At 43.0% G+C, this 16,157-nt stretch overlaps 1 protein-coding gene across 1 annotated transcript; it reads right to left on the reverse strand.

The window, feature by feature from the left end:
* Positions 1-4,869: 4,869 nt before the first annotated feature.
* Positions 4,870-6,286, reverse strand: LOC119318228 (AT-hook motif nuclear-localized protein 23-like). The gene has a single exon (XM_037592755.1). It carries the CDS (start codon positions 6,084-6,086, stop codon positions 5,109-5,111), a length of 978 nt encoding a protein of 325 aa, XP_037448652.1. The 5' UTR covers positions 6,087-6,286; the 3' UTR covers positions 4,870-5,108.
* Between the last annotated feature and the right edge of the window lie 9,871 nt (positions 6,287-16,157).

A 16,157-nucleotide genomic window follows, 5' to 3' on the forward strand; every position in this document is an offset into this window, starting at 1 on the left:
AAAAAGTTGACGTCATTTCATAGATGTCCAAAAAAGACGAGTTTAAGCAGAGGGTGTTCGGGTAGGCCGGAAGAATCTGTTTGAGAGGACGTTGCTTTTCGACATTCGTGAATTGGACTCATTTCTTTCATGAACTTGTATAACCAGTTCAAGGCACCATTGCAAGTTGTTTTGGTTTTTGACAATTTTTTCATTCGATAGTTTTATCGGTGAAAAAAGGTCGATAAATGGCCAAAAGCGTTACAACTTGCATACGGTGTTGAAGGTTGTTCAAACCGTACATATATACCTATCATGGGCATGCCCCCTTGGTAGCAAAAGTCTGGGATCATTTATGTCCAAAAGTAGACCATGTTTTACAGAGAGTGTCCTGGTAGGCCGGAAGAGTCCATTTGTGAGTGCATTGTATTTTGACATCCTTCAAGTGGCCCCAATTTTTCCATTGCCTTGTATCACCAATTCAAGGCATCATGACATGTTATTTTGGTTTTGGACAAGTTTTGCGTTTTCTGGAGTTTTCCGATTAAAAAGGCTGATAAATGGTCAGACGTGTCACAACTTGCATACGGTGTCAAAAATCATCAAACCAGGCATGGATTCCTACCATGGTTATGACTCTTGGTGGAAAAAGGGTGGGTTCGTGGATGTCAAAATATAGACCATGTTCAGCGTAGCGTGTATGGGTAGGCCGAAAGTGTCCGTTTAAGAGCACGTCGTTTTTTGACATATGTCAAATGGTACCAATTTTTTTATCACTTGTATGACCAATTCAAGGCACCATACCAAGTTGTTTTGGTTTTCGGCAATTTTTGCATTTTTCTGGTGTTTTCTTAGTGAAAAAATGCAGATAAGTGGCCGAATGTGTTGCAACTTGCATACGATGTGAGAATCCGTGAACTTCGCGCCGAAAGTTGGGACCAATTCATGGATGTCCAAAATGGATCATTTTAAGCGGGGGGTCTTCTGGTAGGCCGGAAGGGTCCGCTTGAGAGCACAATGTTTTTCGACGTCCGTGAAATGGACCCTATATTTTCATGGACTTATATGACCAACCCAAAGCACCATGCCAAGTTGTTTTGGTTTTCGACATTTTTTGCATTTTGGAGTTTTCTCGGTGAAAAAGGCTAATAAATGTCCGGATGTGTTGCAATTTGCATATGGTGTCTAAATTCATTCAAACTAGGCATGGATGCCTACCACAGGCACGCCCCCTTGGTGGCAAAAGTGAGGACCCTTTCATGCATGTCCAAAAGTAGGCCATGTTTAATAGAGAGTGCTCAGATAGGCCAGAAGGATCCATTTGAGAGAAAAGTGTTTTTCGACATCCTACATGGCCCCATTTTTTTGCATGGCCTTGTAACACCAATTCAAGGCACCATGCCAGGTTGTTTTGGTTTTCGACAAATTTTGCATTTTTTTGGAGTTTTCTCAGTCAAAAAAGGTCCATAAATGGCCGGATGTGATGGAACTTGCATACCATGTCAAAAGTCATTCAAACCGGGCATTGATGCCTGCCATGGGCTAAAAGTTGGGTTATTCGTAGGTTGTCCAAAATAGAGCATGTTCAAAAGAGGGTGTTCATGTAGGCCAGAAGGGTTTGTTTGAGAGCACGTTGTTTTTCGGCATCCCTTAAGTGCCCCTAATTTATTTCGTGACCTTGTATGACCAATCCAAAGCACCATACCAGTTGTTTGGGTTTGCGATAAGTTTTGCATTATCTGGGATTTTCTGTGTGAAAAAGGTCAATAAATGGCCAAATGTGTTGCAACTTGCATATAGTGTCTGAAGTCATTCAAACTGGGCATGGATGCTTGCCATGGGCAAAAGTTGAGGTCATTTCATTGATGTCCAAAATAGATCATGTTCAACGGAGGGTGTTCGGATAGGGCAGAGGGGACTGTTTGCGAACACGTTATTTCCCGACATATGTCAAATGGCCTCATTTTTTTCATGGCCTTGCATGACCAATTGAAGGCTCCATGCAAAGTTGTTTGGGTATTCAATATGTTTTGTATTTTCTAGAGTTTTTTCTGGGACAAAAGGCGGATAAATGGAAGGACCTGTCGCCGGACTAGCCCAATGGATGCATCCATGACCACGTGGTTTTTTCAATTTTCAATGCTTTTGTCATTGAAACAAATTACATTTCATCATGATGAATCAACATGAAATTTTGTCAACAATTATCCAATACGATTTTTTTATGAAAATTTTGAAAAAATACATTACATTTAAAAAAATAGTAACAAATTCCTAACCTTGTTGGAAACTATGAACAAAAATTTGCAACCACAATCATTTTTAAAAATCATGAATACTTTTTTTGACCACAAACATATCTTAAAGATGTGAACAAAAATATGAAAAGAAGAACGATTTTCAAAATTCCTAAACAATTTTTAAAATTGTGCATAAAAATAGCAAAAATTGATGTCACTAAGAAATGTGTGTTCTCAAGGAAAAGGTTTTCTTGTGAAAAGAGTGAGTGGGAGAAAAGTGCAACTCGGCAAGAATAAAGAATCTTCATCATCAGGTCAAAGTAAAGAAACACCAAAAGTACTTCCAAAGTTTCCCTACTTCAACTAATACGGAAGCCCTTACATGTGATATATATAGACTTCGGTCGAACTTGTGTTTTGGTTGTTTTTGTTTACAATCTACCTCGTCGCCACATTTCAAATACCACAAAGGTGATTTATGTTGCTTCTCTTCATCTCCGTCGCTTCACACTTTTGCCTTTGGTGCATGTAAGTGGACCATCTCAAATGTTTTAAACTTCATACAATTGGATGTCAGATTATTATATCCTCCATCATGATTAGAGAAAGACAAAAATCAAGAGATCTTTAGTAGATTGGCAAATATTGGTACCATTTTGCCATTTTTATGCTATGCAACCTATGAAAATGGGAAGAGGTGGCTGTTAACTTACACTACTACCTCCGTGACAAAAATCAAGAGACCTTTAACTATTAAAAAATAAGTTATATACCCTGAAATAGTATCATTGGAAAACACTTTCAAACGTGAATCCAACAATATAAGTTTTGTGACATACAACTTATAATTTGTTAGTTATATCTATAGTTGAGGTTGGAAACGTCTTTCAAATGTGAATCCAACAATATAAGTTTTGTGACATACAACTTATAATTTGTTAGTTAAATCTATGGTCAAAGTTGGGCAAAAAATACAAAGGGAACCAATAAACCCAGACAGGGGTAGGATCAATAATTCACTCATAAAGTTAGTAAGCCACCAAGGAATTCCAGTCCAATGGGAAAAATATATAACGACCAAGCCATAAAATGTTGTGTGATAATTTCTCTGTGCATGCTAAAGAAAGACAAGAATATAAGACGGCGTCTTAACGGTTGTTTTCACATACCATTCAATATACAACCTAGTACTATTTAACAGTTATTTGGATTTGTAAATGCATAATCTCTTTCACCCACCTACAGTTGGGAATTGGAGATCAAGTATCATCGGAAGCTTCATCGCAACTAGAACTGGAGAGAGGTTGTTGTTCATTGTCACTTTCTTCATAATATATTCTATTCACTTCTGTTATCTTCTCTAATACTAGCTAGTAGCATGTCTAATTGCCTAGGGAAGATGAAAGTTTGTAATAGAGTGACTTGTGTTTCATTATGTGATGTCTTAATAAAGATTGTCATGTGGTAGTGTGTATTCCATTATATAATTGAACCAATGTTTTAGCTGCTACTTGCAGATCTTCTTATGTTGATGCTCTATTTGTATGTTGGTTATAGCACAGTGGTCCACCAAGGTTTTGAAGTACTGATTTATCAACAGTATTGCATTATTTCCTTCCGTATGTTTATTATACATCAGTCATATCAACAGTGGCCTCTCAGTGAGCTATGGGTAGAATTTGGGTCGATCCATGTCTCGGTTCTACTGTGATATCATATCTACTTCAGAGTTCCGAACGCATGTCAAACCTACATCTACATGTTTTTCTCAAAAAAAAAAAAACCTACATCTACATGTTCCCAGGAACAGCAAAGCCTGCTTAATCATCTATTCCAACTATTGATAGGCTATTGTGGTTGCATCGAGGTACTAAACAAGGAAGCTAACAAAGCATAACTTGCTAATAAAAGATGTTCTGTCCTAAACCACTGTCTCACCCTGATACATTGACTAAGAAATATAATCCACCCAACACCAAAAGAAATCTACCCCTAGCCAAATAAATAAACATAACCAACAGGAAAAGCTGAGCTACAAGATCAAACATTTGAGGGTAAGAAATGTGTGTACCAACTGCATCTCCAGTCTTGATGATCGTTGACGATCACGCCCCTACGTCGTCCCGGGATATACAAATGGGTAGCATGGTTTGGACGAGAGATGAACAGGCCGGCGGGGCGAAGACGAAACCGGGTTCCATTCAACAGGTTTTGGCGATAAAAAAGTCAAGAGAAAAACCACGACATGGCACGTGGCCTACCATATGATAGATTAGCACTCTGACCAAAGTTTTAAATAGCGAGCAATGTCAAATAGTGGCAGCCTGAAGACACGCTACATTGACGCTGTGCCAAATGCCTTTGAAGCCAATAATAATTAAATTATAAATGATGCTAAATGCAAATATGCTATAGCCAGCTATTTAAAACTTTGGATTTGCTAATCGTCTAACTCCCACACTATTTCATTAATCAAGCAAGAAAATAAAAGAACAAATTCACACGAATCTCCGCGTAAAATCAAATCATGTAGGAGTTAGATGTGTGTCTCTAGATGAGAACATGACACACCCTTTATAAAACTTCAATTCTGATCCACATTAGTGAATTAGCTGTTGAAGAAACGAAGCTGTACTCAAGAGTCACGACGTACGAGATCAAATTGCAGTTTCTCCTTGATTCATCCATGATGATGAGTAATTAAGCGCACTGGCAAACAATCAAAGCTAACTAGTAATTAAACAGTATAGGAGCACCTAAAACAAAACAAGGAGACCACAAACAACACTGATTTGTGAAGCTCGAAAGAAAGAAAGAAAGGAACAAGAATCAAAAGAGGGGGATCGAGAGTGGAGACACCTTGCTCGCTGGCTAGAGCTAGAGCTAGAGCTAGAAGGCCGGCGGTGGCGGCCGGAAGGAGCCAAACACATCGTGCGCCATCTGACCGCCGCCATTAGGCATCTGCAGGTTTGGCGGCAAGTTGTAGAATGGCATCGACGACGGGTCTGGCAGTCCGGGCACGCCCACGGCCGCACCCATCCCGCCGTTTCCTCCCGGAGCCGGCCCGTCCGGCAGCTGCATGCCGTCGGATCCGGTGGCTGCCGCGGCCGCCTCGCCAGGCTCTTCATCTGCGAGCGGGAGGCGCTCGTAGGTGGCGTTGGAGAAGGTAGCGGCGACGACCATGACGGGCCCAGACGCGACGAGCTCCCCGATGACGGTGCCCCCCACGACCTGGCCCTGCCCGCCGGCGAGGTAGACGGCGAGGCCGGTCGCCCCCGGCGGGCAGGGCGACGGGAGGAAGGCGCCGGAGAGGGAGAGGATCTCGAAGCGGCCGTGGAGCGTGACGACGGAGCCGGGCGGCGCGGCGGGCTGGCGCAGGGTGACGTTGCCGACGACGCCGCTGCCGGAGAGCACGGAGACCCCGCGCTGGCGGCGGCGCGCGAAGGTGGACACCGCCTCCATGATGTCGGCGCCGCTGGCGATCTCCAGCACGTGGGAGCGCAGCGTGTTGGGGCTCTCCCGCGTGATGATGATGGGCGGCTTGGGCTTGTTCTTGGACCCCGCGGGCCTCCCTCGCGGCCGCCGGCCCGACGACGAGCCCCCGCCGCCGCTGCCTCCGCCTCCTCCGGACGGGCCTGAGCCTGAGATGGCGGCGTTGGGGTTAGGGGAGTTGTCGCCCGCGCCGGCGGTGGGGGAGTCCTGCGCTGCGCCGGAGGAGTCGTCGTGGTTGTTGCTCCCGCTGCTGTTTGGGGTCGTCGGGGCCTGCTCGGCGCCGCCCATGGCAGCGCCGCCGGCAGCTGGGCCGCCGAACTGCGCCAGGTGGTTGCGGAGATCCAGGCCGCCCATGCTCCCTGCCCACCACGCCATCGATCCTCTCTCTCTCTCACCGTTAGAGGGGGGAGAGCACTGCTCTGAGTGGAGTTGATGTTTTCTTCCTTTCTCTACCTCGCGGCTGCTTTTCCTGCCTCCTTTTTCTCTGTGGGTGTTGATTGGGAGAATATAGAAGGGGAGGGAGCTGCCCTACCGCATCCTCGCCTGACTATACTAGTACTTCTACTTCAGTGGAGTGGTACTGGTGCAAGTACTACTTTGGCTGGTTGGCTGGCTGGCATCTTCTTCCCTGCTTGCCTTTTACTTCCAGGCCTTCTGTTAGGGATGTAGCTAAGCTATACTACTTGATTGCCTCCTCTCCTCCATTTTTCCATGAAATGTAGGAGTAGCTGTGTAGAGAAGCCCTCCGAAGAGAAATATCAGGTGATACCACCCTTTACATGCTAGTACCATGCTTCAATTTTTGAAAAGTCACATTTAAATGTTTTAAGAAAATCTGTTTTTATTTTTGAATTTTCACAAGACACGTGACTACAAACCCTAACAAATGAGAATATTCATGTTTTGTCTCCTTTTGACACTATTCACTATAGATTGTCTTTTTTGTTTCTCAATCTATGTTTCAAATTTGGATCTGAATTTTTTAAGCATTATAGACATATGTCATGTGAACATGCACACATATTCTCAGAATTATTTGAAACATCTAAATGTGATTTTCAAATTTTAGAGCATGAGAGCATGTGAAGGGCGGTATCACCTGATATCTACCCACTCTCCGACGAGGCCATCTCCAACACTAACCCCATTCCGTTTCAAATGTTCGGAACAAACTATTCAAACACTTCTAAATCTTTTACGGGGACTTCTAATTTGGGCCGAATGCCCGGAATCCCCTGGCGAGCGTTAAATCTAGGGGTGGAGCGAGTCAAATAGTATGTTTATAGTTGTTTGAAAACCTACCAAACAATAGACCCAGAGACAATATGGGAGATGAAGGACACGTTGCATGATTCTGCACAACATAATTGTGAAAGATGAGGGTGAGAATGTTCACAATGTTCAAGGTTTCGAACGGATGGGTGGACATTTCTAGCTTCCAGGACAAGAGACGACGATAATTAAGAATTTATCTAAATGCACCATCACATTTAGGATCCAACAACTCATATCTAGTGGAGCATTTATGATGGCTTTTTCAATTATAGCATTTGGCCAAATAGATTAAATATTAATTTGAACTATGGTACTTGGAAACTTAATGTTTGGTTCGGAATATCTATCTTCGAAATATTTTAATGTTTCAAAGAAAAAGGACTAGAGAAAAAATGTTGAGTGACAAACACGCGGTTACCAAAATTCCCCAAAATGTCTAGATCGGACAACCTGAACACGCGGTTACCAAAATTCCCCAAAATGACCACAAAATGTTTGGATTGTCCGAAATATCACAAACTGTCATCAAATAAGTGGTAGCTCCGAGAGAAGTCGGCATTCGCGGACACCGCCAACTCAGTCTCAGAAGCCACCACAAACCCATGTTTTTCTTTCCCTCTTCTCTCTCCTTTCTTTTTTGGACATGGTGCAAGTCAAATACTAACTCCTTTCCGGTTTAAAAGGTCCACACGTTTCCTAGTTCAAAGATTAAATCAACTTAACATGAATTTAATATCATTAGAAACTACAAATATTCTATTTTTGTCATGGTATAACTTTGATTATATACTCCCTCCGGTCCTTTCTACTCTGCATGTAAGAATTATCTGACATCAAAGTTCGTAAAATTTGATCATATTTATATTAAAAAATATCAACATCTATAATACTAAATTTATAAAATATGAAAATTAAATTCATGATACAACTAATGATATTGATTTCATATTGTAAATGTTGATATTTTTTCTATAAAGTTGCTCAAACTTTATGAAGTTTGGATGCATACATATTTTATATGTAGAGTAAAAAGGACCGGATGAAGTACAAGGTGCATTACATTGGTTGAATTGACAATCTAGAGATACACTTTGCCCTTCTAAACTAAAAATGAGGAAATAGAGGATTTAGAGGTATAGCGTTGAATGATCAGCGTCCCTGACAGGCTATCCGCGAATGTTTGATGAGATCATCTACAACCAAATGCCCATGTCTGACCCAAATGTCCGGACAGCTTGTCCGATCATTGCTTGGACAAAAAAAATGCCACCCGACCCAAATGTCTAGGCTGAGCCGCAACCCCCATACCCAGCCCATAAGTGGCTCGGATATGGGGACGCTCGGACTTGTCCACCGTGTCGGACCGACTGCAGGGGCCTGCACCAAATTGCTTGAAGGCGTCCCCAACCCAGAGCGCTGCCAACTGAGGTCCCATCCCGCAACTCCATCGACCGTGCCGCCACTGGACGCTGCCCCCAGTATGTGCAACTCCTCCGGACAAACACCTCATGCTCTATGTGTTTGATAAAATGTTCGAGCAGTTATTGTACTTCTTTTGGTCGTTTATGGGTCACCGATGGATTTGACGTCGAATGATGTCTATGAAAACACGGAGAAAAACAAATTCATATATGGAGAGTTCAACAAATCGTCGAATTCGGACAATGAAGATGTTGAAATGATGATAATGGATAGCATCGAGGAAGAAATGGACAAGGAAGAGGACCATGTAGTGAACTTCAAGGGTTCGATAATGGGCAGGAGAGATATTCTCCGAGATAGGATTACTGGCGCACGGCTTCTGTACAAGGACTACTTTACAATGGACTCAACGTACCATCAATGTTTCCTTCGACGTCGTTTTTGAATGAGTAGAACTTTGTTCTTGTGTGCCCTACTCATTGTTTGTGTATCACGATCGACGTGCATGTGTTTGTATGGATTTGAGATTTCAAGTGTAAAAGTTGTGGTTACAAATGGGACACTTGAGGCCCTTTCCAGTGCTCCACCATGGACAGGTGCTAAGCATGCCACATAAACGAAAAAATGACATGGCATAACATTGAAGGAGGGGGGAGAGTACTTTGATGACTCCAGGAAGAACCAATGCCAAGCGCGAGAACCTATGCAAACCACTTAAGTAAAACCATTTGACCAATGCATGAAAGACTTTATGTGCTAACTCGTTAAATAAAGTGTGCTTAGCAACAACAAGCACCTATGCATTGGAGACTTGAGTTGCTAAGGTATTTAATGCATTTAGCACCTCATCTAAGCACATTTGCATTGGAAGAGGTCTGAGAGGTCTAGACCGGTGCCGTCCACAGTCACATCCGCAGTCGTATAGGGGCCCAAATTTACTCAGTCCGATTGTAGATGCGAAACTACTTCACAGACGATATTTGCTTGCACGATCCTGAGCCGATTCCAAATCCAACAACTTTCTGTACATTGGTGTCTTGAATGGATGGTGTGAGATGGAGTGTCGTGCTGAAATCGTCTGTGAATGTCGTCTGTATAGCAGTTCTCTTGTAGATGCTGTGAGGTCCATGTGGTGACTAGCCTTGGAGATGCTCTAATAACATGGCTAGCTGTGGTCGGAGTTACTAGATCATTTGGTGAGCTCCGCGTGCACAGGATCTAGCTGGGGCAGGCTAGCTAGTCATGTTGTAGGTGTAAATGAAACTGACCAGTGGAGGAGTAGATTGCGGAAGAATGGGCAGAGCAGCACCGCAGTCTCAGTTGACCAGGGTGATGAGAGAACCTGTGGGCGCGAGCTTAAATAACCTTGACACTGCACTCCTACGTCTCTATCGCGATACATCTGCAGATTGCTGTCCTAGCCATAATAATTGAGTTGAATTGAATAAATTAGCCCACCAGCTGGTTCTCAAGTTGACAAGGGAAGCTCAAATAATTAAGCTACACCCCAAGGAAAACTCAAGCCACCAACAACAATATACAATAGAGTAGCACTTGAAAATCTCCAAACGCAATTGCTATTGTATGTCGTCGTCCATCAGTATGTGCAGGTGCGCACGAGTGCATGCATGTAAGTTACGGCTGTGGTTCTTGGCGCCCGACCCCTCGCTTTCCCTGTGTATGCAAGTCGTGCAAATGTCCTACGCTTTGGGCTGTTCTTCCCTCTTGATGCTCATACCTCTCACTTCTTCACCAAGAACAGGGCCGGAGACAGGGACGGGCGTTGGACAGAGAGATGTAGCAGTGCTGGTGGCAGCATCCTTTTCTCTTTCTTTCTGGGGAAAGGGAGAGTCGGGAGCGTGGGTGACAATATCTTAATGTTTCCAGGTCTCGGTGTTTGGGAGGGGGCTGGTGGAGGTAACGTGCGCATGGGGAACTGCGGGGTGGGGGATGGGGAGAGCAGGATCGCGCCAATTTCGATGGTTTTGATGGGGCAGTGCGCGCCGTGTGCAGCGGGCAGGCGGGGCACGACCGAACCCACTGCCGGGATGCCTGGATCTGGATAACCAGCTGCTGTGCTAGCTTTGTCGCCGAGCCTCGGGTACGGCGGCGGCAACGGGTGCCGTGTCTCCACGATCGCCCAAAGATTCCTGAGCCAATGGCATCTTCAACGGCCGCTCGTAAATATTTTTCCTCCTCCCTTCGGAGACACTATTCTGTGAACATGGATACCGAAGACCGTCATTCAATTTTATTCGCATACATTTAAATAAAACTAGTAATGTGACTCGCGCATTTGCGCAGCTAGAATTTATGTACTATTCTACATGTATTGGCAAAAATCTTGAAAAGAAAATTACTTGTTCTAAACGTTTTCCCTCACTCAGTTCGACATCCTTTCAGTTTATCCACTAATTCAAATGTCATTTTCATAAACGTATAATATGTAGCACAACATAAATAATCAGTTACATACTCAACATGATTTGTTGTTTCACATAGCTTTTATTGCCATGTGATACTCTTATACATAACATATTCTTCTTACCCATGTTGTATCTGAATTTGTATGTGCATATGTTATTTAGTTCTTCTTGGAGTAGCTCCTCTCGGCCTCACTAAGTCCTTTGAGCTCCAGGTATGAAAATAGTTCATCTGCTGGAAAAAGTATGACAATAATTCATGCTTATGCTCGTCTCTAATCTACTCATGTCCACTGGCGGAGCTTCAGGCCAATTGTTGGGCGGGCTGGGCCAGCCACACAAATGGACATCTTGTGAGCTGGTGTTTCAAGGCCCAAAAGTAAAAAAGTTAGTGTATAAACTGCAGAAAACTGGGCGGGCCAGGGCCCATTGGCCTTGCCGTGACTCCGCCAGTGCTCATGTCCACTCTTTGATCTACTATCAAAATGTTTTTATATTGACACACATCAAGTATGGGTTATATGATTTTTTGTGGATAGAACCAACAAATGATTTAGCATAACTTCGAGGAAGCTTGATGCTTTTGCATGCGTCGCTATGTATTCCTTTTTAAGGAACGGAAATGAAGATTTCCACATAAATTCAAGATTTAGAAATTCACGGATTTTCAATAGAACTCTATGAAAAGGTATATAGACAAATTTCATGCATTTCTCATTTCAAATTTCATGGATATAATATTAGTAATTTGATCTTGAGACTTACATATATAAATAATATGCTGACATCTGCTGCTTAATTTTTTGACATGGTGGAGTGCACATGAAAATAGTTGACTGATTGTAGTTCTTACTGAAAATTCATAACTGAAAAGAGTCGTATTATTTGTACTCATAATGTGATATTAAAAAGATATATTTTATTCATGATTTAGTTGTTAAGGATTTCAAATGGAGTTTGTTTGAGAACATAACTTATGATTTTAGATATTCGTATACTTGAGGAAGGGTCGTCCCAGATAAAAAAATGACTTTTTAATAATATTATATTGCAAAATTTAAACATGCATTCATCGTCCGAATTATATTCTAGATTACATACCCGTGGTCGTGGGGTAGCGATTTCAGGTTTACTATCGGCCAATTTGAGTTACAATTTTTTTATTTCTTTTTGGAATTGTAGTGCGCCTTCTCTTTTACTCTTATTAGAAATTAGAGTCCGAATAGGAATTGATTAACAATTCCGTTACTCCACGTACACAGTTTTTTTTTCACAGATTAGGCATTGCAGATGTCCTCGTACACGTCATGGTGGTTGGGCTTTTTCATCATAGCTACATGTACGTGTCAGATTTCTAGTGTGCCAAAAAGTGCTTTACACATTATTTATATGTAACATTTACAACTTTAAATCTCAACCGTTTGTATCTATAATTAATGGTTAAGATAATTTAATTTATGTGGACGAACGTGATCGCTTATTTTACTTCTGTTTTAACTATATAAATTTTTTTATAAAAGATTTTTTTATAAAGGCTTGCTAGTCTTCTTTTGACAATAGAAAGGTGCTACTTTCCGTACATGTACATCTGATTGATGAATCCTTATGACGTATGTCTCATCTTTTTTTTAACCTGCTGCACGCATTGAATCTAAATTTGGCACCGGTTTTCCTTTTTCTCGTATAATAATGGGCCATGTTAGCAATGGAACTTTATGTGTTGGGTGTTTTTTTTAAACGGAGGACTACTCTGGCCTCTACATCAAGCAATGCACGCAGTGTGAAATATGTGTACATGTTCATGTTTTCCGTAACTTTGAGATTTTCTTTAATCTCATACATCAAAAGCAAAATCAATGGATCATATATTTTTAACCTATGTGGGTAAATCATGGTGGCTTTTCTGTGTTTCGTTTTAGTGATACAATAGATGAATCGTATATTCCAAATTTCAAATATATAACATCGTTGCATAATTTATTCATCAGGGTTTTTAGCAAAATTTATTCATCTATTTTCTAAAACTATTTATTCATCTGGTAAGAGCTATATATTAATTCGAGGGGAATGTTATTCATCCTGTTAACCTTTTGCGAGCGTCCCATTTTTTTGCCGTTGACTTCTGGTCATAGGCTGGCTTACCTGATGTGTCTATGCGCTGGCCCAGGAAGAGACAGGTGGGCCTATGTAGTGCGCCTTCTCTTTTACTCTTATTAGAAATTAGAGTCCGAATAGAAGTTGATTAACAATTCCGTTACTCCATGTACACAGTTTTTTTTTCACAGATTAGGCATTGCAGATGTCCTCGTACACGTCATGGTGGTTGGGCTTTTTCATCATAGCTACATGTACGTGTCAGATTTCTAGCGTGCCAAAAAAGTGCTTTACACATTATTTGTACGTAACGTTTACAACTTTAAATCTCAACCGTTTGTATCTATAATTAATGGTCAAGATAATTTAATTTATGTGGACGAATGTGATCGCTTATTTTACTTCTGTTTTAAGTATATAATAGATTTTCAAACTAATGGAACAAAAATCGTTTAAATACGGTTGGATTTTATATAAACATGCCGGCTTTTATATAACCATAACAAATTTCATTACATGCCCGACTCTAGATGTATAATTAATTAACCTAATCTATGATTTCGTTTCCCGTGTCCGGCCATGAGGCCCGAGGACTAAAACTTTGCCTTCTCCCGTTTCACCTCGGCGCTCTACAGCTCCGCCTTCGGAGCCCCGGAAAATGAAGTTGTTCGCCTCCGAATCGACGCCAAGCGGCTAATCGGCCGTCGATATTCAGCCTACAAAGGTTGGCTTCAATGGGAGGGGAGGAGCGATGGCCTTCTTGGGACCCGAGGAGTAGCGACCTACCGTGTTCTACTCTTCCTCGTTGCCAACGGCGCCCGTGGACTTGCCGGCTTCGTGGTCGTCGGGGCGGGGCGCGGCCTCGGCGGTTGTCGTGGAATTGTCACGGCAAATGCCCTAACATAAGGACTTAGGTGCGGAGACATCGCAAGGTGTTAGCTTGAAGGGGTTAAAAGGGACAATGGACACAGAGAGTTTTACCCAGGTTCGGCCCCTCGCAATGAGGTAAAGGCCTACTCCTGCTTTAGGTTGTATTGCTTGTGTTTTGATTATCAGGGAGCGAATACGCTTGACCTAATTCTCGACTTGTTGTCTCTTCTCTTAACCCGCCGTCGAGTCACCCCTTTATATACACAGGTTGATGCCCGATGGCTTACAGAGTCCTGGCCGGCTCATACACAACGTGTCTGGCTCGGTGACCAAACTAAACTTTCCTTAACATACAAGTTAAACATATTGCGGGTTACGCCCGTGGGCCTCAAGTCTCCTCCGGGTCTTGGGCCTTCAGTAAGCTTGCTTCATGAACCGCCATCTTCAACATCTTATTGGGCCTTCTCATTATGAACCGCCAGTGGTATAACTCGGCCCCTCCTGGGCGGGTCATACCCAATAGTCATATCCCCAACATTAGGCCCCAGGTTGATGTGAACTTGTTCATATCAATCTTCAACACTTGACTTAGAAAAAATCCTTCACTTTCAGTCCTTATGAAATCTTATAACCCGCCATGACGTCAGCTCTTAGAATTGTGTTAACCCGCCGTGACGTCATCTCGCATTAATATCACACGAGGCCCAAATCTCAACATATCTTCACTTTTAATGAACCTCCCGAGAACCGAGGCATCTGCGCTGTCACATAATCATTTTTTCAGCCTCCTCGATTCCCGCACATGCCATCCATCCACTACCTTATAAATAGGGACAGGGGTCCTTTTCATTTTTTCCCTTGCCTCGTCGTCTTCGCCCTTTTCCTCAGAACACCTCAAGCGCCCGAGCTCCACCGCCGCCGTCGACCTTCGTCCGCTGCACCACCTCTGGCCGCTGCTTCAACCTGAGCGCACCAGAAACACCGTCGCGCGCCTCCGCTGTTCAACAGCCTCGGTAAGCTCTCCTCCTTCCTCACCATAGATCTCCACTAGGGTTTGCTTGAGTTCTTCGGAGTTCATCTCCGTTCCTCTGTTCCTCCCCATCTCTTGTAGTTTTTTATCTGAGTTTAGTATTCATCTTGCGCGACATTAATTTAGCACTCATTTTTGATATTTGAACGCCTCCCCTCCATAAGAGATCTCATCTGAGCACGTGAACTGTTCTGCTGCCGTCACTTATGTTTAGAATTTTTCTTCTTTATATGAACTGATGTAGATCCAAAATTATAGCACCGATCTGTGAAAGATGTTTGTCCAACATTTAGCAATTCTTCAATCATAGATCTGAAAATTGATAGTTGTGTGAGCGGCTTAACTGATAAACCATAACCCTCCAGGTACCATTACTCCCCTCTTAAGCCGCCAATAGATTGCTCTACATACCTCAACACTAACCTCCGGTTTAACACACTTCATGTTTATAGTTCGTACCTTTGATCCAATGACCGGCTTAACATCAAGATCTTAAACCGGCAATATTTTCTTTTTAGACCTTCTTCAACAATGACTAAGACCTTCACCCCATGCAATTGGGTAGTGTCCCGGGTTACCGAGGAAGATTTGAACAATTTTGTTTAGACTGGCGTTTTAGCCAAAAAGGACGACATCCATTGGAGGGTCCTAGGCACCGAAAATCCTCCTGAGCCCAAGAAAGGAGAAGTAATCATTTTTATTGATCATATGATCCGGGGGTTTACTCCGCCCGGCTCAAAATTCTTTCAAGACGTGCTACAAGTCTTCCAACTTCATCCTCAAGACATTGGGCCCAATTCCATCTCCAACATTTGTAACTTCCAAGTCTTTTGCGAAGCTTATCTTCAAGAGGAACCCACTATTGAACTGTTCAGGAATTTTATCATTTGAACCACAGACGAAGTTCACCGATGGGCCCAGCTTGGAACTAGAGTTTCCATTCAGAAACGGAAGAGTCCACCTTCCCGTATGCCAAGCCGCCCAGCCATCCCAAGGACTGGAACCGAACTTGGTTATATTGCCAAGATACATGTCCAGAGGGTGATAATACCCTGCTGGGTTACCGTGAACACCGGCTCAGCAATTCACATCAGCTCCCACAGGGGATCAACACGAAGGAACGGGCCAAGTATGCGCCCATTTTTTCAAAGATTAGATCCTCCATGGCTAACGGCTTAACCGACATCGACCTTGTTCGATGCTGGGCCTCCTGGAGGATTCTGCCCTTAAGCCGCCGCCCCGGCTTAATGTGCGAGTACACCAGCGACTTGAAAGATCCACAACGCCACTGCAAAATCCAATTATCTGACACGGAAGTCAATGAAGCGACCA

This window comes from Triticum dicoccoides, chromosome 1B (genome assembly GCF_002162155.2).
Source record: "Triticum dicoccoides isolate Atlit2015 ecotype Zavitan chromosome 1B, WEW_v2.0, whole genome shotgun sequence".
In the NCBI taxonomy this organism is placed as follows: Eukaryota; Viridiplantae; Streptophyta; class Magnoliopsida; order Poales; family Poaceae; genus Triticum; species Triticum dicoccoides.

Coding starts and splice junctions, on each gene's coding strand:
- LOC119318228 (XM_037592755.1), bottom strand. CDS start 6,086: ATGGCGTGGTGGGCAGGGAGCATGGGCGGCCTGGATCTCCGCAACCAC.